We start from the raw sequence: 21,462 nt of genomic DNA, 5'->3' as shown, positions 1-21,462 counted from the left end.
CTGGAAGAAACAAAATGATTTAAAAACAGCGTTAGAATTCACAATTGACAACCAATTGATAATTCCAGGTTCATACTTAAAGTGGAGTTTGACTTTTTAGTTCATTAAAAGTCAGCAGCTACAAAAAGTGTAGCTGCTGACTTAACCGACACTTACCTGCCCCACGGTCCGTAGATGCAGCCGCCCAGAGGCTCGCTCCTCCTCTCCTCGGTACTGTCATGTTAACTGTGGGCACCCAGCCATGACAGCTTATGGCTTAACGGCCTGGCGTGCACTGCGCATGCGCGGGTCGCGCTGTGCTCTTCTGGGATCTGAGTTGTGTCCCAGAAGATTGTTGGCAGGGAGGGGCCGCCTAGGGCGAGAGGAGTCGTTGCCCAGGCGGCCGAAGATGAGAAGCAGGAAGTGGGGCAGGAAGACCCACGAAAAAAAAGGTACACACTCCACCCCCCACCCCAAGAATCACATGCAAATGTCAGAGGGAGCTGGGGGTGGGGCCAAGTAGTGCACTGTGCGTCTCAGACATACCAAGGTGGCTTAGAATCGAGCATGCACAAGTGCCACCTGAGCAAGCAGCTTGCTATGGGGGCACACAGCAGGGGGGAGGGGGCCAGGAGTGCAGGCTGGGGACCAGAGAACAGGAGAATCGAGGCTGCCCTGTGCAAAACCATTGCACAGAGCAGGCAAGTATGACATGTTTGTTTTAAAAAATAAATAATAATAATAATAATAATAATACAAATCTGAATCTTTACAAAATGCTTTAAGCAGAATTAAATAAGAAAACAAAGCCACCAGAATTCACAAGACCGAGCCCTTCCACACTGCCAGCGCCTGGGCATCGGCGGTAAAGCGACGCTAGTTTTAGCAACACTTTGCCGTAATTTTTGCGCCACTTTTAATCCCTGTTAGCAGGCGAATAAAGGGTTAAAAGCGCCCGCAAAGCTTGCAGGACTTTCTTTTTACATCCTGCCCACGCAGTGCCCCAAAGCACTCGGGCTTTCACACTGGGATTGCAGATGAGGCTTTTTTTAGGTGCTTTACAGTTGCTATTTTTAGCGCTAAAGTGCCTGATAAAGTGCACAATAAAGGTTAGTAGGTACCTTATGGTGTCTCAGTGTGCCAGTCCTAGCGTGAGCAATGTATAAGTTCACTTTCCCTCCCTTCAGTATAGGAACATTCTATAGCTATGTGATCTATTTGTTATGGTGAGAATTGAAACACCTTTGCATAATGCTAGGACTGTTTTCTCTCTACTGATCATGGATATAAAGACTGAAGTCATCTTTCATTATAATGTAGCACCTACATTTAATGCATTAGCAGGTTAACATTACAGTCTGAATATTTGACAGATGTCATAAACTGCATAACCTGTATTCATATGCAGTGTGATGCAAGACTTTGGAAAACTATCATACATATCTGTTGATAAAACTAACCATCTTTTTTCTTCTGCGCCAGAATTGTGACTTCTTCTCCTTTGGGTAGATCAAGCAGGAAAAGGACAGCTTCCTCTCTGATAATGTTTGTGAAGTCTACATTGTTTACCTGTGGAACACAATATGCATTTTAAAATGTTAGGCATTGGATAGACCAGGCGTTTATAGATGGTAAAGACCATACAACTTTTTAGGCTTGAAATTAGTTTGTGCCTAAATGAATTAACAGAACAGACAACCCTAAAGAGAAATGTGCTACACTGCTTGATGAATATACAATATTTCCTAAAGGAAAGCATGATTAATTCAATAGAGCAAAAATAAATCGATGCGCAGACTATTGGCGCTATATAAACCCTGTATTATAATAAGAAGAATAATAATGATAACCAAAGCTTCTAACACAAAAGTCATCTGCTTACAAGTACTGCAGGTAGAAGTACTAGCTATAGTCTGCCAATATACCATTAGAATGAAGTAAACACAGACCTTACAACGCCTGTGCCTGTATTTCAGCAGGAACTAAGCAAGAAATTCAATACTGTGGATAAAAGGGCAACTAAGAGAAGTATGCATTTTTTTCATATATTTTTTAAGAAATCACACTTCCCTAAGTGGATGCTGCGTCTGTCCCCCACCGGCTCTAAGGCTGAGAACTGAGCGATCAAACACCCACCTCCGTAAGCAGAGAGCCGGTGACTGTTAGTCACCGGCTCTCTGCTCTGACACCACCCGTGCAGGTTCACTGGAGCGCAAGGCTGTTTAATGTTTGAGAGGCTGAGCCAGTCGCAGGTTCTGGGTGAATCCTACATATGGTTGCGATCTTTCCCGAGCCTGGACCGGCTGTGTGACGTCACCCGCTGTTGGCTGAAAATGGGTCACAGAAGTGCAGAGTGATCCATAAGAGAAGGGCAGACAAATGAGTTTTGGATGTACTTCTCTTTTAAAGAAAAAAATCTAGGGAATGGATATTTACAGAAGTTGGAAAAGTGTGACACTTATCTCCTTGGATTCTTCCAATAGATAACCCGCTTTAAAATCTCAGCTCTTCCCTACTGTCCTTTCACTGTTGAGAACACTTTTGCATCCTGCACAAACGGTCGTTTTTTGTGATGAAAAAAATACGACATTTTTAAAAACGTCATTTAAAATGATCGTGTGTGTGGGCAAAACGTCGTTTTAGGTCTTCTGAAATACGACAAAAAAAAAAATTCGAACATGCTTTCATTTTTTTATGTCGTTTTTAAAAACGTCGTTTTTTGTGTCATAAAAAATGATCGTGTGTGGGCTAAAACAACGGTTAAAACGATGATTTTAAACCTGCGCATGCTCAGAAGCACGTTATGACGCGAGCTTGAATGGAACAGAGTGCCGTCGTACGTGTTGTACGTAACAGCGTTTTGCTAGAGCATTTTGAAAAAACGATGGTGTGTAGGCAACGTCGTTTTTTAAAATGAAGTTTGAAAAACGTTGGGTTTTTTTTCCCCATGAGATTAAGCACGCTGGAAAGTCAGGCAGTCCCCACAGACTTGTAAGTTGATCGGTACTTTGATCATAGAGCTGCAGTACAGCACAGGTGATCTTATGAAGTTATCGATAAGGTACATTTTAATGAGTTGTACAGAACACAGAAGTATATGAAGCAGCAAAAGGTCAGTAAGAAAGATCCAGCATTTTAAAGAAGTTTAAAGAAACCTTGAAGGTAGAGCTAGGCTCACATTTGTGCACTGCAGAAACGCATGCAAAATTGCACCGGCCTTCTTGCAATGCACATCCCTTTTGCAGGCACGTGGTAGTATCCATTATTCTTAATGGCACCACAATACTCCTTGCTAGTGCATACTTTTGTGGGAGTAAAGTACCATGCTTTCTAGTGTGGCATGATTTAAAAGAAAAAGGGGGGGGGGGGGGTAATGGACTTTTGTGCAATTTTCATGCATATGTATGAACGAAGCTCAAATGTAACAAACTTTCCCAATTCCTTGGCTCCTTTAAAACTGGTGTACCTATTTTTCTATCAAAATTTAAATAAAATTTACTTTAAAGCTGATTTAGTCCTAATTTCATGCAAGAGTATTTTTCATTTATAATTATCGGTGGGGGCAGCTCCAATGATTCAGATTTCTTAGCAACATGTTCTTCAAAATAATCTTCCTTAAACATGCATTTCACAAATAAACATGAGAAAAAGTGCTAAAGATCTAGGAAAGCGACAAAGCCATGTCTTCAGTTCTTGTGCCCTGCATTGGTTTTACCAAAGGGCATTGAAAGAGATCGTAATTAACCAAGTCAAACCTAATTATTTCTTCTGTATTCAATTATTCCAGAGCTCCTAATTACAGGGAGCTGCATAATTAACCCTTATTAAACAGAAATGTGTGTACAGAAGATAGAATACACCATTACATTTGAAGGACAGCTAAAATACAAACCTTCTGGGACAAACATTCAGGCGTCACTGCACTAGCTGGAACATTTCCATGTTTACAGGCAGGTTTGGGAGGGAACCCCCAGGAACAACCCCCCCCCCCCCCCCACCACTATATGTTTGCTACATTTCCATTCACACAGCACACCTAAAATAAAAATATATATTTCCTACCTTTCGATTTGTTTCCTTGAAGCAGTATTATACATAGAATATATTGCTTAGAATAGTACATTAAAGTTGAACTCCAGGAAATGTAAAGATTCTCCTCTGCAGCAGGGCTGCGGACTTAAAGCAGAGCTCCACCCAGTGGAACTTCCGCTCATTGGATCCCCCCCCTCCAGTGCCACAATTAGCACCTTTCAGGGGGAGGGGGGACAGGATACCTGTCTGACAGGTATCCTTCCCCACTTCCGGGAGTCCGGCCGCAACCGTGGCAGTCATGTTACCGTGGGGCTCCCCCCTCCCCTGACCATCGGGCCAATGGGAGAGAGTAGCAGGGCCTCGTTCATGCGCAGTAGGGTTCCCGTTATGAAGCCGAAAGGCTACACTGTCTGGTTCCCTTACCCTGCAACGGCAGCGTAGCCTTCCTTTAGACTCTCCTGTTGTAAATTGCGGCTCCCACACACATACGCGGGAGTGATGTCATTGCGGCCCAGGCCACTCACACAGCCGGAGTCTGCCAACCCAGAAGAAAGACCAGGTGAACATTGAAGCACCTTCAGCAGTGACAGCTTGCCACTGGAAGGCTTTTTTTTTTTAGGGAAATTTCACATAATGTGCTAGTATACGATGCATACTAGCACATTATAAAACTTTACCTTGCACGTTTAAAAAAATAATAAAAAACGCCCATCGGTTTACTACCGCTTTACCATAAATAGAAAAGCAAAGTTTTATTTGCTTTTTTTTTTTTTTTTTGCAAGTATAAAATATCCTTTTAAATTGATGTAAATGGGAACAAGCAACGCATATTTAAATACGAAATTTGCCTGCAAAAATAGAATTACACTTTAACCCTCTGTCTATCAATCACATACAGCATATGTCGCCAGCAGCAGGGGGGTTTACACACACTCCTGGCTGCTGCTACAGTTGGGAATGTGTTTAAATTGCATAATCTGCCTGACGATAGTCAGGTGGAAGTGATCGATGATCGTTTCCACGCACTCCCAGTTTGCCTTTTACTCCCCCTATTTGATAAATAAATAAGGACAAGAAATTGTAATAAAAATGTAAGATATGCCCAAGAATTTTGCATGACAGTGTATATTAAAATATTTATTTTCCATGCAGTATTTCTTTTTAATTTTTGTTAAAAGAGGAAAATGTCTCTTTAACCACTGGGCACTTAAACCCCCTTAATAACCAGAACATTTTTTAGCTTTCGGGGCTCTCACATTTTGAATGACAGTAACTCGGTCATACAACACTGTAGCCAAATGAAATTGTTGTCCTTTTTTTCCCCACAAATAGAGCTTTCTTTTGGTGGCATTTGATCACCTCTGCGGTTTTTATTTTTTTCGCTATTAATGAAAAAAGAACGAAAATTTTGTAAAAAAAATGATTTTTTCTTGCACTGATGGGCAGAGGTGGCACTTATTGGCAAAGGTGGCACTGATGGGCAAAGGCGGCACTAGTGCGGCACTGATGGGCAAAGGCGGCACTGGTGCGGCACAGATGACACTGGTGCGGCACTGGTGGGGTACAGATGGCACTGGTAGGGCACAGATGGCACTGGTGGGGCACTTACGTTTTGTCACCAATTGCTCTCCTCTTCTCTCACGCTGCAATGGTGTGAGGAGAGGAGAGAGATGACCTGGAGGTGACCCATCCGCCCGTGTTTGTTTACATCTTTGATCGCGCCGTCATTGGACGGCGCGATCACGTGGTAAGGAGCCGCTTCCATTGGCTCCTTACCGCGATCCTTGTTGCTGCGGGTCCCGTGGACCCGGCGAGCGCCGGTAATCGCGCCCGCTCAGGCGCGCGGGTCTGATTCTCCGGGAGGACGTATATTGACGCCCTCCCAGAGATAGGGAACTGCCTTGTAGCCGTATTTTGGCTATAGGGCGGTTACTAAGTTACTAAGGTTTCTACATGGAACTCCACACTATTCTTACTGCTAGAAAAAAAAAAACACACACTAAAGTTTAAGATTCAGAACATCAATGGCTGCAAGAAAACCGAAGAAATGACATTACTTACTCTAAGAATCTGATCGCCTTCTTCCAGTCCTTCTTTAGCTGCAGGGCTGTCATCCAACACACCAGCAACAAAGATGCCCACATCATTTCCTCCAGCAAGACGTAGCCCCACACTGTCTCCTTTTCTAAACTTCACCAGTTTCATGCTAGGCCTGTGTGATATACAATAACATTCTTTATATCTAAAAAAGTGTAAGTTTTACATTTATGCATTCTAACATAAAGTGTCATAAACAAATACAGATGCCAGTAATTTCTTCATTTTTTTTTTTTTTTTACCCCTAAACATACTGGTTTGATTGGAAAGTTATAACAGTTCATGAATCATCCTACTGACAAAGTTCCGCCGAGTGGGTAGACAATACAAAAAGGGGCTTATAACAAAGTAGTATTTGCTCAGAATGACTGAAAATTACATGCGGAGACAAATACAAGGTATTCAGCTTTGAGCATTTGTTAGAAAATTAGGTAATCTTGATATGCCAGACAAAACATGTCAACTATTAACCTGATAATTATGCTCAGAAAGCGCAGGATGCACACTGAAATCATGACATTTTAACCAAAGGTTCGAAGACCAGAAAGCAGGGACAACTTAAAGGGGTTGTAAAGGTACAATTTTTTTTCCCTAAATAGCTTCCTTTCCCTTAGTGCAGTCCTCCTTCACTTACCTCATCCTTCCATTTTACTTTTAAATGTCCTTTTTTCTTCAGAGAAATCCTCACTTCCTGTTCTTCTGTCTGTAACGCCACACAGTAATGCAAGACTTTCTCCCTGGTGTGGAGTGTCATGCTCGCCCCCTCCCTTGGACTTCAGGAGAGTCAGGACGCCCACTAACACACAGCTCCTTTATCTGCAACGTAGAGAGCGTCCTGACTCTCTTGTAGTCCAGGGGAGGGGGTGAGCACGACACCTCACACCAGGGAGAAAGCCTTGCATTACTGTGTGGAGTTACAGACAGAAGAACAGGAAGTGAGGATTTCTCAGAAGAAATAAGGACATTTAAAAGCAAAATCGAAGGATGAGGTAAGTGAAGGACTGCACTAAGGAAGCTATTTATGAAAAAAAAAAATTATCCTTTACAACCCCTTTAATAGCATCATGGGTCCCTGGACAAAATACTGGGGGTCCTACCGGCCTGCCTCAATTTATGCACCTATTCAAGGATGAAAGGATAAGTGCTCAATAGAATTAAAGCGGTGGTTCACCCTCAGTGACACAATTTTACCATCGAGACAGGCATTGTAGCGCGAGCTACAGTATGCCTGTCCCGATTTTTTTACCCCCGTACTCACTGTGTACTCGTACATTATAGATTTCGGCTCCCGCAGGGAATGGGCGTGCCTATGGAGAGGGAGGATGATTGACGGCCGGCCCTGGCACGTCACTCTCCCCGAAGACAGCCGGAGTAGGTCTCGGCTCTTCACGGCGCCTGCGCACAGGCTATGCGCAGGCGCCGTGAAGAGCCAAGCCTATTTCGGCTATTTCCGGAGAAGCGTGACGCGCCAGAGCCGGCCGTCAATCATCCTCCGTCTCCATAGGCACGCCCATTCCCCGAGGGGAGTCGGTATCTTCGATGTACGAGTACACGGTGAGTACGGGGATAAAAAAATCGGGACAGGCATACTGTAGCTCGCGCTACAATGCCTGATTTTATGGTAGAAGAAAAATAAAATTTTTTTTGGGGTTTATAGGGTGAACCCCCGCTTTAAAGGGGGGTGGTGGGTTTCTGCTTCATACATTTCAGGTGAGCCAAGATACATGCAGGTCAAACCCCCCCCCCCCCATGGGGAGGTAAACAGCATGAAATGTTTGTGAATCACAGCAATTCAACTTCAATGTATAAAGACATTTTTTCCAGAAGTTACCTGAAGTGAATATCAGCCTGACAAATATAGCTTCCGTAAAAGTTTTTTTTCCTACATTTCTCAAAATGAGGGATATATATATATATATATATAAAAATAATGGTTTTAAAATCAGCCGGCAAAAGGGAAGAAAGTAGATGTTATGGGACTTTTCTCCCCCTGCTGACCTGTTCATTCTACAGGTAGGCAGCATAATGTCCACTGACAATACAAGAAGTTGGGAGCAAACGACGGTGCAATGTGTCCCTCCAACAGGAAACCTTCACTTGTCAAAAAAACGTTCAAATGGGGATTTTTTTTATGCCATTGTGTCATTCTTTATTCTTGACAGATCTATAGCAAGATTTAAAATATTCCTATATTACAGCAGCCCATGAGTATAGATTTGGTTACTATTGCAACATTTTTCTGTGGGAAAAGAGAATAGGCTAGTGTAGTGATCCAATCAGGCAGGACCTCCCTTACCGTAGCATGCCATCTTCATGTGTGGAGTTTGGAAAAGGTCCATCAGATGGACTGACAGGTAGGTCTACATCAGGCTGTCCTGACTGGGCATACACAGGCTTTGGCTCTAAAAAAGGGGGGAAAAAAACTATAAAAATAACTATCAATTTCTACTCAAATTAAATGAAACAGTATGTTCGCATAATTAAAAGCAAAACAGAAGAATTCAATCAGATTAAGCCTTGAACATCATGATTCCTGTCTTCATTGCTATTTACTGCATCGCTGACCTGCACAATGTGTGCCTCATAGGCCGTCTTCCCTAGAAGGACAAGATGATTATACCATGTACAAGTAATTAACTGTCAGTGCTGTGTAATTGATATAAGTGCCAAAGGAGTTTTCAAAGATGCTGTATATGCAGAGAATCAAACAATGCAAACTCCTTGCATCATTAACTTGTGATGTAAATCCTACAAATCAGATAAAGATGTAATATAAATGTTGAGGTGTAGTCATGTAACAAGCTCATCCACAGTGTAATGCTGAGCATGGCAACCTATTGAGATGTGCCTCACTGCAGGGTGGGATGAGCTGGGGGAGGCCTCAGAACGGACCATTCTGAAACCGAGATATGGCAAGTATTCCAAGGGAACACTGCAGGAAAAAGATCTAGAAATTCTGTTAGTGTTAAACACATTGAGATTTTAAGTCTTACATTTTGCAATTACTTCATAGTACTAGAACTGACAGATTTGCTTGAATTTAAATAGCCGTCTTTAGATCTCTTTCACACTGGGGCATTTTTCAGGCGCTTTGGCGTTAAAAAATAGGATTTTTTGTACTCACCGTAAAATCCTTTTCTCTGAAGTCCATGGACGGACACAGCTCCTTAAATTTTGACAAGTGGGTTATGTTCCCTGTTTACAGGAGAGGACTAGGCAGAAACATGTTAAATAGTTAAATACATGTTACATTAACAGAGTTGAACAGCCCCGCCCAGGGGGCGGTCCCTCCAGACATAACCCTCCTCACTGCAGCTTGCAGCCTCAGTTCGTAACAAGCAGTACAAACCTAAAAAGGAGGGGTGGGAGCTGTGTCCGTCCATGGACTTCAGAGAAAAGGATTTTACGGTGAGTACAAAAAATCCTATTTTCTCTTATCGTCCATGGACGGACACAGCTCCTTAAATTTTGACAAGTGGGACGTCCCCAAGCAGTGTCAAAAAACGAGGGGTGGGAAATATATCAGTAAAAACAATTTTAACTTCACCCCAAAACAAGCAGAGCTCCTCAACGGAGGAGGTGCAACTTTAAACAGCCGCCGGCAAAAACTAGCGGCTGAAAAAAAAACATCATAAGATGCACTCACAGCAACCATGTAAATTCTGGAAAAAGCGTGAACGGACGAGCAAATCGCCGCCTCGCACACCTGTGAGACCGACGCATGATGTCGGGAAAAAAAAAAAAAACCCAGGAAGCACCAATTGCCCTGGTCGAAAGTGCCGTGACCGGAAAGGGGGGCCCGCCCTTAGGAGCATAGGCCTGTATGACGGCCTGCCCGATCCACCGAGAAATGGTGGTCGACGAGACCGCCAGGCCCTTTTGTGGACCATACACCGACACAAAAGAGAGTCAGAAGCTCCGAAATGGAGCCGTAGTAGGCTGGTATACCCGCAAAGCGCGTACCACGCCTAAAGTATGAAAGGCCGAAACCTCCTTCGGAAGAAGGGAAGGTCGCGGGCGCACCATCACCTAATCCTTATGGGGGATCCAGCATGGCGGCTTGCAAGACAAGACCGCCAACTCAGAAACCCCTCTAACAGAGGTAAAGGCCACTAAAGGGGCCACCTTCTGAGATAGTGTCAAGAGAAAATCTCTCTGATGTTTCCAAAAGGAAGGTTCCTGAAGAACCGAGAGCACCAGAGTCAAAACTCATGGGGGAAGAGATGGGCCAAGAGGGGAAAGTATATGACAAACCCCTTGCACACAAAAAAAAGGGGACCCACCAGGGAACGGGCCGCAAAAAGGCCACTAAAAGAACACAGCCAAGGCTGAAATCTGCCCCCAAACGGTGCTTTAAGCAATTTTTAGATCCAATCCAAGCTTTAAAAACAGCAGGACCCTGGACATTGAAAGTACGCCCGTGGACGTCACTCCATCCCTTCGCACCAAGAGAGGTGCGACGGTAGATCCTCCGGAAGAAGACTACGGTGCCCTGTTGAGATGACCGAGTCAGACAGACCCTGGTCACCTAAAGTCTGGCTTCCAATAACCATGTTAAGCAAGTCAGTGACTGTACAACAGGAGGAAGTATGGGACCTTGAGACAGGAACCTCCTGCCCTGGCAATCGCCAGGGTGCCTCCGCTACCAGGCGCCCGATATCAGCGTACCAAGGACGCCGAGATTAATCTGGAGCGATTAGAATCATCGGGATCTCCTCAGCATCCACTCTGTGGAGCGGCCGAGGAAGCAACTACCATGGAGGAATGGCAAAAAATCACCGATACAGACAACACAGGGCCACCAGCGCGACTGACGCGTCTGTACAAGATCACTAGACCTGGCCACTAACTGACACCCTTGCGGCGGAGACAAGCTGCCAGGAGATCCATGCCATGTGAGGCTCACCTCCTGCAAGGGAGCCGAAACACCCCAAGCACAAAGACCAGTCGCCCTGGTCCAGCATCTGGCGACTCCAGTAGTCTGCCTGCCGGCATACCTGATGGTAGACTGAAGCCACGGCCGTGGCGTTGTCCGGCTGAAACCAGATTGGTCGACCACAAGGAGAAGCATAGCCTGATCGCCTAAAATAGTAGGACAATGAACAGTAGACAGCACCTGGTATTCCCAGGCGGTCTTCCACCAGGCACTAGCCAGGCCCGACCCTGGGTAGCTACCGAGACCAGACACATTCAAGGAGGTGTGGTCATAGGTCCACGCAAGTCCAGCGACTCAGGGCCGACTGGACCCCCCAGTTTTGTGAACCTCCAGGTTCACAACCCGTGAGCTGGCATTCGTCGTAAACACCGACCACTGGAAGGAAGGAACAACTTCCCGGACCGAAGAGTCGGGAATCTCTGTCACCAACTCAGAGAGACTCTGACTAGGTGGCGCACAGGAATCTAATGATTTCAGAGACAAGAGATTTTTACCACCTGGACAGTAGTTCCACTGGAAAACCAGGGTGTGGAACTGGGCATACAGTACCACCTTGAAGGAGGCTACCCACAGACCCTGAACCAGCAGGCGCCCGGAGAGAAGACCGATTGCGTGATGCCAATACCTTCTCCGCAGACTGAAGAGTCTGCAATTTCTCCAGGGGAAGAAGGACCTTTGCCACTGAGGAGTCTGGATCAACACTAGATACTCCAACGCTGAGTCGGAACCTAGCATGCCCATAATTTGAACCCTGGGTCGCACACATGTAGGGCAGGCTTGCTGCCACTGAGCTACACTTTCTGGCCTAAACGTTTAACATCCACCCGAATCTTCGGAGGGTCTGAATGGGAATAACCCATCCACTAGGTCGGAGACAGAAGCTGCTCTCAGAAGAAAGTCGTCAAAGTAGCCAATGAGGCAAAGCCTCGCTGTCCCAACAAAATTCAAATAAGTGCGAGCTCCTAGCTGAAAACCCATGGTGCTGACGCCAGATCAAAAGGGAGGGCCACAGGCTGACAGAGACCCTTCTCTCATCACGAAGCACAGAAAAAAACACTGTGACATGTGCAAAACGGGACATGCATGTATGCGTCCCTGATGTCCGAGGACGTCAGGACATCCCCCGGATGAAGCGCAGCTACCACCGAACAAATGGATTCCATGCGGAACTACCCGACGTTCACAAAGGTATTTAGGGCCTGAGGCCCATAGAAAACCCCAAAACTCTCGTCCTGCAGGAAAGGTAAAATTACCTTGCAGCTTAGCAAATCCCACACTGCCCAAGGCAGACCGACGTGCCGGGAGGGGAAGACACAAGGACAGAACTTTGTTCTGTGGATAGGAGGAAACCCTATCTAGTACTCCGAAGAGACCACCTCGCAGACCCACTAGTCGGAGAGCAGGGAGGTTTCACTGAATTGTGAACCTGCAAGCCGCCCCTCCCACCTAGAGACAGGGAGGGAAGGCTATATACATTGGCAGGATTTGGGTGCCGGCGTGATCAGCTTATGCACCCAGGGACAGATTAGTCCCCCAGCTGGGCCTTTGACGGCCTGGGAGGGTTGCCCCTAAATAATACACACACATAGTGTGTATGTATATTATGTAGGTGTATGCACACATGTCTTTGGAGGAAACCGGAGTACCCGGAGGAAACCCACACAGACACAGGGAGCGACAATGCAAGCTCCAGGCAGATTGGCGTCAGTGTGCAGATTGGCGTCAGTGTGCAGATTCGAACCAATGACTCTTTTGCTGCCAAGTAATGGAGTTAAGCACTACACCACCGTGTGCATAAAACCATTCTGAAACAGACGCCCTGGATAACAAGGGCGCAGCATTCAATGAAGCATCACAGACCTATATGAGGCCCTGGACCAGCTGGTCCGCTAGGCTAATAACCTCAGGAGAGAGTCGGTGCTCCTCCACTGTCTGGTGCCAAATGCTCACTCTGTGAGTTGTATACAGCACTAGGGGTCAGGACTACTCCAAGATGGCCGCCGAGCGTTCAGAACGCGGCCACAGGAAAAAGGCCAGCACAATGTAAGCTGCGCCATAGCGTGGCTACGACAAAATGGGCGCCAATGGGAGTTTTCAATGTAATTGAAAAATCTCCCAAAAAATAGCGCCAGCGACCACTGAGACCCCAGTGTAGTGGCCACAATAGGCCGCAAGCCAGACCCCAGCATGGTAAACATGGAACGGGTCAGTACTTCGGATCTTCTATCAGTCAGATCCATACAAGTAGGGGTTCCCGCCCGGCGGTGAGGGACTACAAAAGCCCTCAGTGGCTTTTCTCATTCTGCATCTCAGAAAATATCAAAGAAGGGCACAGAAGGAAAAAACCTACACAGCGGTCTGATTTGTGTGATCCAAAAAAGACCGAGCCCTCAGCGGAAACCCAGCTGCACTATGCAGCTTAGGAGAGTCCCTTGCAGCAGTAAAAAGCGCACCCATAAATGCCTTATTCTGCCTTTTTTTTTTTTTTTTTTTTTTTTTTTTTAACTAGGTACCTAGTCCATGGCTCCATAACAGAGCATTCCCCAGGGGATAACGGGGGAAGGGGGCACTCTTTTACCGCCCGCCCGCAGTCCACCCCCACCCTGGCACAAACTGTGTCCAGGACTAACAATAAAAACTCTGTGGGAATCACAGGTGCTAACACCTGCTGCCACCACCAGCATGTGGGGAAGGACCCAGATACTGACTCCAATATTTACATATAGTGTGTATTATAATATGCACACCTGTCCATACAAATAGACAAAAGCTCCTAGAGCCCTATTCAGGGCCTCTCACTCACTTGCTGCGCTGACCAGGGGTAACCAGGGGACTCCCTCAGGAGGAGACTGCCCAGCGCTGCCTGTGAGGAAAAGAACCGTGAGGTAACTTTTGCAGGGACCTGTGTTTAAACAGGAAAAGCCTCATAGGGCTGTTTTATTTAAGGATAAGACACAGATACAGCATAAAAAGCAAAACCATTACAGGTGTCACCAATCAGTCAGCGTCTGCTGAAGTATAATCATAAACATCTGTGCTCATCACAGGGCTTTTTACCTCACAGGAAAGCCCAATACAAAAAAAAAAAAAACACAGGCCAGATAACACAGTCCCCTCAGGAAGGCCCCCTCCCCCCTGACAGCGGCAATGTTAGCAATGCAGCAAGGGAAAGGAGCAGGGAAGTAAGGGGAAGGGACCCCCGAACCCCAGGAATGCCCAGCTGTACCAACCCACCGAAGCAGGAGGGACTGTACTTACCCGTCCGAGCGAGGACTCGCTGACGCATTCCTGACAGACCTACAACCGCAATGGAGGTAGCTGTCGGCCCGGTCCACTGTGATTGAGGCAACACCACAGCCCAGTCATATGTGGACCTCGGAGCAAAGCTCACCGGCCACCTCAGGAGTCATGAGGTATGGCGTGGCAGACCAAGCCTCTTTGCAAAGGTGTGCCCACGCTTGCTGGTCGGACTGAGTAGACTACAAGGATCTATAATATCCAGCCTGTCTCTCAGCCAACAGTTGAAAGAAGATTCTTCAAGAAAAAGTAAAGTAAAATAAAATAAAATTTCTCCTCAGGGCGCTGGGCCCAAAGGGAGCCATACGTCCTTCTCCTTTGCTAGGCAGAACGAAACTGAGGCTGCAAGCTGCAGTGAGGAGGGTTATGTCTGGAGGGACCGCCCCCTGGGCGGGGCTGTTCAACTCTGTTAATGTAACATGTATTTAACTATTTAACATGTTTCTGCCTAGTCCTCTCCTGTAAACAGGGAACATAACCCACTTGTCAAAATTTAAGGAGCTGTGTCCGTCCATGGACGATAAGAGAAAAAGAGCCTGTAAAGTGCCTGAAAGAAGCCTCAATCCTAATGTGAAAGCCCGATTTCAGAGTGCTTTCAGAGCCCTTTCACACTGCCAGCGCCCGAAAAATGCTGGTAAAGCTCCGCTAAGAACCCTTTCACACTAGGGCGTTTTTCAGGCACTTTGGCGTTAAAAAAGCGCCTAAATGGAAAGGGGCACTTTAGCAGTGGTGTATTCAACGCTCCTAAAGCGCTGCAAAGAAGCTGCTTGCAGGACTTTTTTTTTACGCCCTGCCAGCGCAGCAGTGTGAAAGCACTCAGGCGTTCACATTGGGATTGCAGATGCGGCTTCTACCAGGCGCTTTACAGGCGCTTTTTTTTTAACGCCAAGACCCATTTCACACTGGGGTGTTTTCCAGGCACTTTAGTGTGAAAGTACTCAATGCTTCTTCTTTTAGACGCTTTACAGGTACTTTTTTTTAGCGCTAAAGCGCCTGAAAAACACCCCAGTGTGAAAGGCGTCTAAAGGTCCGCAAATGATTAAAGCGAAGTTCCAACCACAATTAGCATTTTTTATAATATAAATCTGGTCACTTACCATTTTACAATCCGCCGCCGATCCGCATAGATATTCAAAAAAGATAGTTTATGAAACTATGCCTACACCGTTGTCATTTTGCTTGTGGGCATTGTGAAGCCTACAAGCACTTACTTCCTGGAAGTCTTGGATGGGGAGTGATAATTGGACAGCGCACTGCATCCTGGGAAATGATGACACACATTTCCCAGGAGCATTAGAGGGAGATGTCAGAATCCTAGGTGGTTTCAAAAGCAGATTTCGTGGGACCGCATAGCAACAGGCATTTCCAGATGAGTAAAAAAATATTTTTTTTTTTACTTTTTTAGGTCTAATGAGCACAATAAAAAAAAATTTGGGATGGAAACTCCACTTTAAGTAAATAGCTGTGCACTCTGATCTGCAATTTTATTTTATTTTTTAAGTAGTAACTGTAGGCAAATCAATTTCTTTAAAGCTACAAAATAATTTCACTTTAACTACTCGTATCCAGTATCTCAAGACTAAACTGGCACATAAATCATTTAAGATTAACTTCAGAACGTTATGACCTGTCCTTGACATGCGTAATTATTCCAAGTCTATTTAAAGGGAACTACCACTAAAACATAGCAATAATTTACAGCAGTTGGAATGCACCTAAAAAAATAAATAAAAAAAATATATAAAAAATACTGCCAAGAGACAGTCACCATTGAGTAATTAACGCACGCAATACATTTCAATTATTTTGATTTACAACGATTAAGGCTAAATAAAAAGCACATATTTCTAAGCCCTGCCTTATAAATGAGTGCCTTAACCACTTGAAGACCGGGCCTTTTGTGGAACTTTGTTTACAAGTAACAATCCGTTTTTTGTTTTTTTTTGCTAGAAAATTTCTTAGAACCCCAAACACTTTATATTTTTTTTAAAGCAGGGGCCCTGGTTTTGCAATTTTTTTTTTTTATGTCACATAGTATTTGCACAGCAGTTTTCAGTTGCAGAAATGCAATTTTCTTTTAGAAGCTTCCCACTGCTTGTAAAAGCAATCCGTCAGCTCTAAAAAAAAAAAAAAAAAAAAAAAAAAAAAAAAAGATACTGGGGTGATGCCTGCAGTTGCAGCTACCATCCTGGTATAACGGCTCAAACTCCAGCAACGCAAGCGTACATCGCTAGAGCTCAAGTTGTTAATGTGATCTAGTGCCGTTAAAGATGCCTCTGAAGATTCTTTTGATGTTTTAAAGATGTGGTGCCCGACAAAGTCCACTGTAAAGCAAACAATTCCTTACGACAGACCCAACTTTCAGCACAGACACAATTCTATTTTGTGCATTATTGTTGGTGCATCCTATTTCTAAAATAAAGTGTCAGAAAGTACTGATTTGTGACAGGCAATTTCCCCCTCTAGTGTATCCTTCAGGGAAAACAGGAGCCCCTATTGCCAGCTGAGCAAAAGTTAGAAGAGCTGGCCCAGAGGTGGAGCAGGAGAAATCCCTGTTGCACTTCACAGAAATATTTTGAGTTTCTGGCGAAGTCACGCTAGAAAAAGGAGTTGATTTGTCACCTGGTAAAGGAGGCGTCTGCTTTTCTGCTCTGTCCAGATCATCTGCTGCTCTTGTTAGGGTTCCTCCGTTTGTATTCTTCACAGGTGTAGATACTGCAGGCTTTGATACTTTTTCCTCTTCTCTACTCCGCGTGCTGCAAAAAAAAAAAAAAAAAGTATAGGAGTTAGTATTGCATGGATGATAATGAACCCTTTACCAGTTATTTTATTATACAGGATTTATATAGCGCCAACAGTTTGGGAAGCCGTTTACAACATGAGAGCAGACAGTACAGTTACAATACAATTCAATAGAAGAGGAATCGGAGGGCTCCGTTTGTTAGAGCTTACAATCTAAAGCCTCGTACACACGGTCGGATTTCCATCAGACAAATCTAGCGCCTTGAGGCGATATAGGCGCCACAAATAAAGCGCCTTGAGGCAATTTAGTTTGCATTTGTAGTGCTATACAAGTTCCTCACTCACTCATCTGTGGATTTTTGTCCGAAGGGCGTCGTTGGCCGTGAACTTGTTCTGCATACAGACGGCAGAACTTTTTCAGCCAACATTCATGAAACTAGGTGTGTTTTTTTTCTGCTCTTTAGCGCCACCCTTTGGGCAACTTCCGCTAATGTTGTCTTATGGTTAGCATTGGTTCTGAGAATGCGTGTTTGTACTTTGGATTTTAGTCTAACGGATGTGTAAGTAGGCTTGGTTTTTCCCTGGGCATTCCCCAGGTTTTGTTAACGGGTTTGTACACACAATCGGATAATCTGACGGAATACATTTGTTGTCAGACAATTTGAGAGCATGCACAGCCAACATTTGTTGTCGGATATTCCGTCAATTGTCCGACGGAGCATACAGACCGTCAGATTATCCGACAAAAACCATCCACACAATTGTTGTCGGAATATCCGATAATGTGTACGGGCCTTAAGAGGGAGGGTCAAGTAAGGCAATAACTGTAGGGGATGAGCTGATGGAGAAAATAAAACTGCAGTTGTTAGATGGGGCAGGATAGGCTTCTCTGAAGAGAAGGGTTTTCAGGGATTGCCTAAAAGTGGACAGAGTAGGAGATAGTTCCATAGGATGTATGGGATGAAGACTCAGGAGAAGTACTGGTGGGGAGATAGAGAGCAGGGGGTCTTGGGAGGAATGAAGAGGAGGATTTGGTTAGTATTTTGAAAATAGGTTAGCGACGTAGTTAAAAAAATAAATAAAAAAAAAATACTGGCAAATCAACCCTCAACTTCTAATACTATAATATTATGGACCTTGTTTTTTGCCCTCGAGCCTGCTCCACGATTGCCTACCCATCTGCAGCAGCAGCAGCTTGTTCTACTTTATGTTTAGGCACATGGATTGTCATCCACCTGAATAGATTCTGGCAGAAAGACCATGGAAGCATAATGTCACACACACACGACCGTTTTTCATGTCATGAAAAAAAAAATGAAGTTTTTCGCGATTCCTCTCAAGCCTGCCTTGCATACACACGTTCATAGAGCAGGTTCTAAATTTGTAATGCCCATTTTTCTCATCTTGAAAAATGCTCTGGAGCCTACACACGACCGTTTTTCACGACCAATTTAAAAAATTGCATTTTTCTTGTCATGAAAAACGGTCGTGTGTACACAACATTAGACTAGGCAAGCTAGGATATCAGAAGAAAACCTCGTACACACGACCAGTTTTCTCGACAGGAAAACTGCCTGGGAAAAATAGAGAACCTGCTCTCTATTTTCCCATCGGAATTCCCAGCAGAGTGTTTCCTGCTGAGAAAACCGGTTGTCTGTATGCTTACCTGTTCCATGCTATACCCACGCATTCTCGATAAGAGTTCGACGCATGTGCGGTAGCATACAAGTTTACTGTGGGGTGTCGCAAGATGGCGACGACCGCATTGAATGTGACGAGCGCATGCTCGTCATAGTCGATGACGTCACCGTGTTATTGCCATTTAAAAGAACGGCGGTTCTTTTGAATGGCCGTCTGCATGACTGGCAAGCTTACCAGGAATCCCGTCCAGAAAACAAACTTTTTTTTCCCCCTGATGGGTTTCCCGGCCGTGTGTACAGGGCTTAACACCAAGAAAAACAAAAAAGGGTGGCTGAAATAATCTAAAAAAAAATATGATCTCTCTGCTGCAACTGGTAAAAAAAAAAAACGAGCAAACTTGTCAAAGTGCAAATTACGATTCCCCACCATTACCTGAATAATGTATAGCAAAGAATACCACATTTCTAGACCTTATAAAATATATAGATGCATCACCATTCCACATATGCCTTTAGAATCCTGTGCAGGCACATAATGTGGAGGTCAAATTCAAAACAAAGCCTAGCTTACTCCGTCAGGCTGTCACGAATAAGATGTGATCACACTATTAGAGTTAACAAGCATAAAGGGGGAAGAAACTCCGGAGTCACACGGTGACAAAGCTGCCAATCATTTTCACAAATTTGCTTTCATTATATCTGTCATTGTTTTACCAGCATTCAAATGCAATACAAGGCTCACAATGCCAGAATTCTGGAAAGACAGCTTGTAACCTTGTTGTCCTTTATTAACTATAATTACAGGAAGCATGTTCCAGAAAAGATAACAATATTTTTCTAGTCAGTCAGAGTCAATAGGGAACAGGCCTGTTTGAAAAGATAAAGCCAGTGATTTTTTTTAAACATGGGTGGAATGTTTTGTATGATACAATAGGCTGGCACATGAATACACCGAAGATTGTAATAAAACCACTTATTAGAAATAAAAGGCCAAGAAGAAAAAGCAGGAATGCATCTTGTTCAGCAAAGCAATGTTGTCCAAACACTAGGACTGCTAATTGGCTATTTTTTTTCCCCACCATATAAAGCAAAAATAGATTAATGTTTCTTTTTTTCAAATTTCTGAATTAGTCTGATCCATGGAAAAGTATATCCAAATGACTGCATACTCAAGTATCGAGCAGTTCAACTTGCAGAGAGTGCTGCAGAAAGAAATATGGACCTTTTCTTTAGGTGTTCTGAAAAGGTGTCCTACAGGAACACATGTATACACATGTCAATAGCCCTAGGATCAGAGATAAACACGTACACAGATCCTTATTTTTATTATTTTTTTGCTAATTAATCAACATAAAAATACACATCGGAGCACTAACAGCCACTCCGATTCTGGTCATGGGTGGGCCAGTCTTTTGAATGATGATTAAGGTAATTTTTAAAGCAGAAGTAAAAGTTAACCACTTCAGCCCCGGAAGGATTTACCCCCTTCCTGACCAGAGGACTTTTTACAATTTGGCACTGCGTCACTAACTGGTAATTGCACGGTCATGCAATGCTGTACCCACTAAATTTGCATCCTTTTTTTCCCCAGAAATGGAGCTTTTCTTTGGTGCCATTTAATCACCTTTTGCGCTATAAACAAAAAAATAGCGAACATTTTGAAAATATATATTTTTTTTACTTTTTGCTATAATAAATAACCCCAAAAAATGTTTTTTTAAAAACAAAATATCTTCATCAGTTTAGGCCGATACGTATTCTACATATTTTTGGTTGGAAAAAAAAACGGACAGATCGGACACCTTTGACAAATTTTTGAGACCATTGACATTTATACAGCGATCAGTGCTATAAAAATGCACCGATTACTGTGTAAATATCACTGGTAGGGAAGGGGTTAACTCTAGGGTGCGATCAAGGGGTTAAATGTGTGTTCCCTTAGTGTGTTCCAACTGCATGTGGATAGGACATGGGAGAGGAGACATATCGTTGTTCCTACTTACTAGGAACAACCGATAAGTCTCCTCTGACAGCACAGGGATTTGTGCGACTTTGAGATAGTATGACTTGTCCTTTGACCAATCAAAACAATCCCAGTGTGACGTCACAAGTCAAATGGTTAGAACGAGGATCCAACTTTGATCCAACTTCAATGATATTCAATAGGCTGAAGTAAAATCAAAGTTGGACCAAAGTAGTGCAAGAACCTTTTACAAAGTTGGACCGACTTGTGTCAGACCAGTTAAGACAGCTCTCATAGGGAATAATTGATTTATACATGTCATCTGACATGTGCTACCAATGTTGAAGCGTTTGTCGTACCAGTGTGAACCTAGCCATAAAGGGATATTAAAGCCGTGTTTTTGTTTTTTTTTAAATAACAAACATGTGATAATTACCTGCTCTGTGCAATGGTTTTAAACAGAGCAGCCCCGATCCTTCTCTCGGGTCCTCCCTCCTGCCAGGTGCCTACACAGCAAGCAGCTTGCTCTGGGGGCACTCCAGTATTCACACAGAGCCGTGGGCTCGGCCCCACCCCCTCCATCTCCTGATTGGCTCATTGGCTGTGATTGACAGCAGTGGGAGCCAAAGACTCCTGTCGCTGTCAATAGCCAATCAGGAGTTTGAGTCCCATCAGACCAATGCTGCATCCACCTAGGCAAGTATGGATGTTGTTTTTTTTAAGCGTCTCTTTTAATTATCTGTTTAAAATATCCTGGAAATATTTTTAAAACATAC

At 44.3% G+C, this 21,462-nt stretch overlaps 1 protein-coding gene across 10 annotated transcripts in view; it reads right to left on the bottom strand.

The window, feature by feature from the left end:
• TJP1 (tight junction protein 1) overlaps positions 1 to 21,462 on the bottom strand; it is a 539,980-nt gene that overhangs the window by 51,355 nt on the left and 467,163 nt on the right. For 8 of the 10 annotated variants that reach the window (XM_040342798.1, XM_040342801.1, XM_040342802.1 and 5 more), the window contains 4 exons: positions 16,964 to 17,097; positions 8,405 to 8,531; positions 6,073 to 6,223; positions 1,440 to 1,548 (listed from right to left, as the gene is read on the bottom strand). In XM_040342798.1, the coding sequence (XP_040198732.1) occupies positions 1,440 to 1,548; positions 6,073 to 6,223; positions 8,405 to 8,531; positions 16,964 to 17,097 (521 nt within the window). The remainder of the gene's footprint in view (positions 1 to 1,439; positions 1,549 to 6,072; positions 6,224 to 8,404; positions 8,532 to 16,963; positions 17,098 to 21,462) is intronic. The other 2 variants (XM_040342800.1, XM_040342808.1) reach the window with 1 other exon arrangement.

The sequence above is a fragment of the Rana temporaria genome, chromosome 3 (assembly GCF_905171775.1).
Source record: "Rana temporaria chromosome 3, aRanTem1.1, whole genome shotgun sequence".
Taxonomy (NCBI): domain Eukaryota; kingdom Metazoa; phylum Chordata; class Amphibia; order Anura; family Ranidae; genus Rana; species Rana temporaria.
The sequence above is the reverse complement of the archived record's forward strand: the minus strand, read 5'-3'. Positions and strand labels throughout refer to the sequence as shown.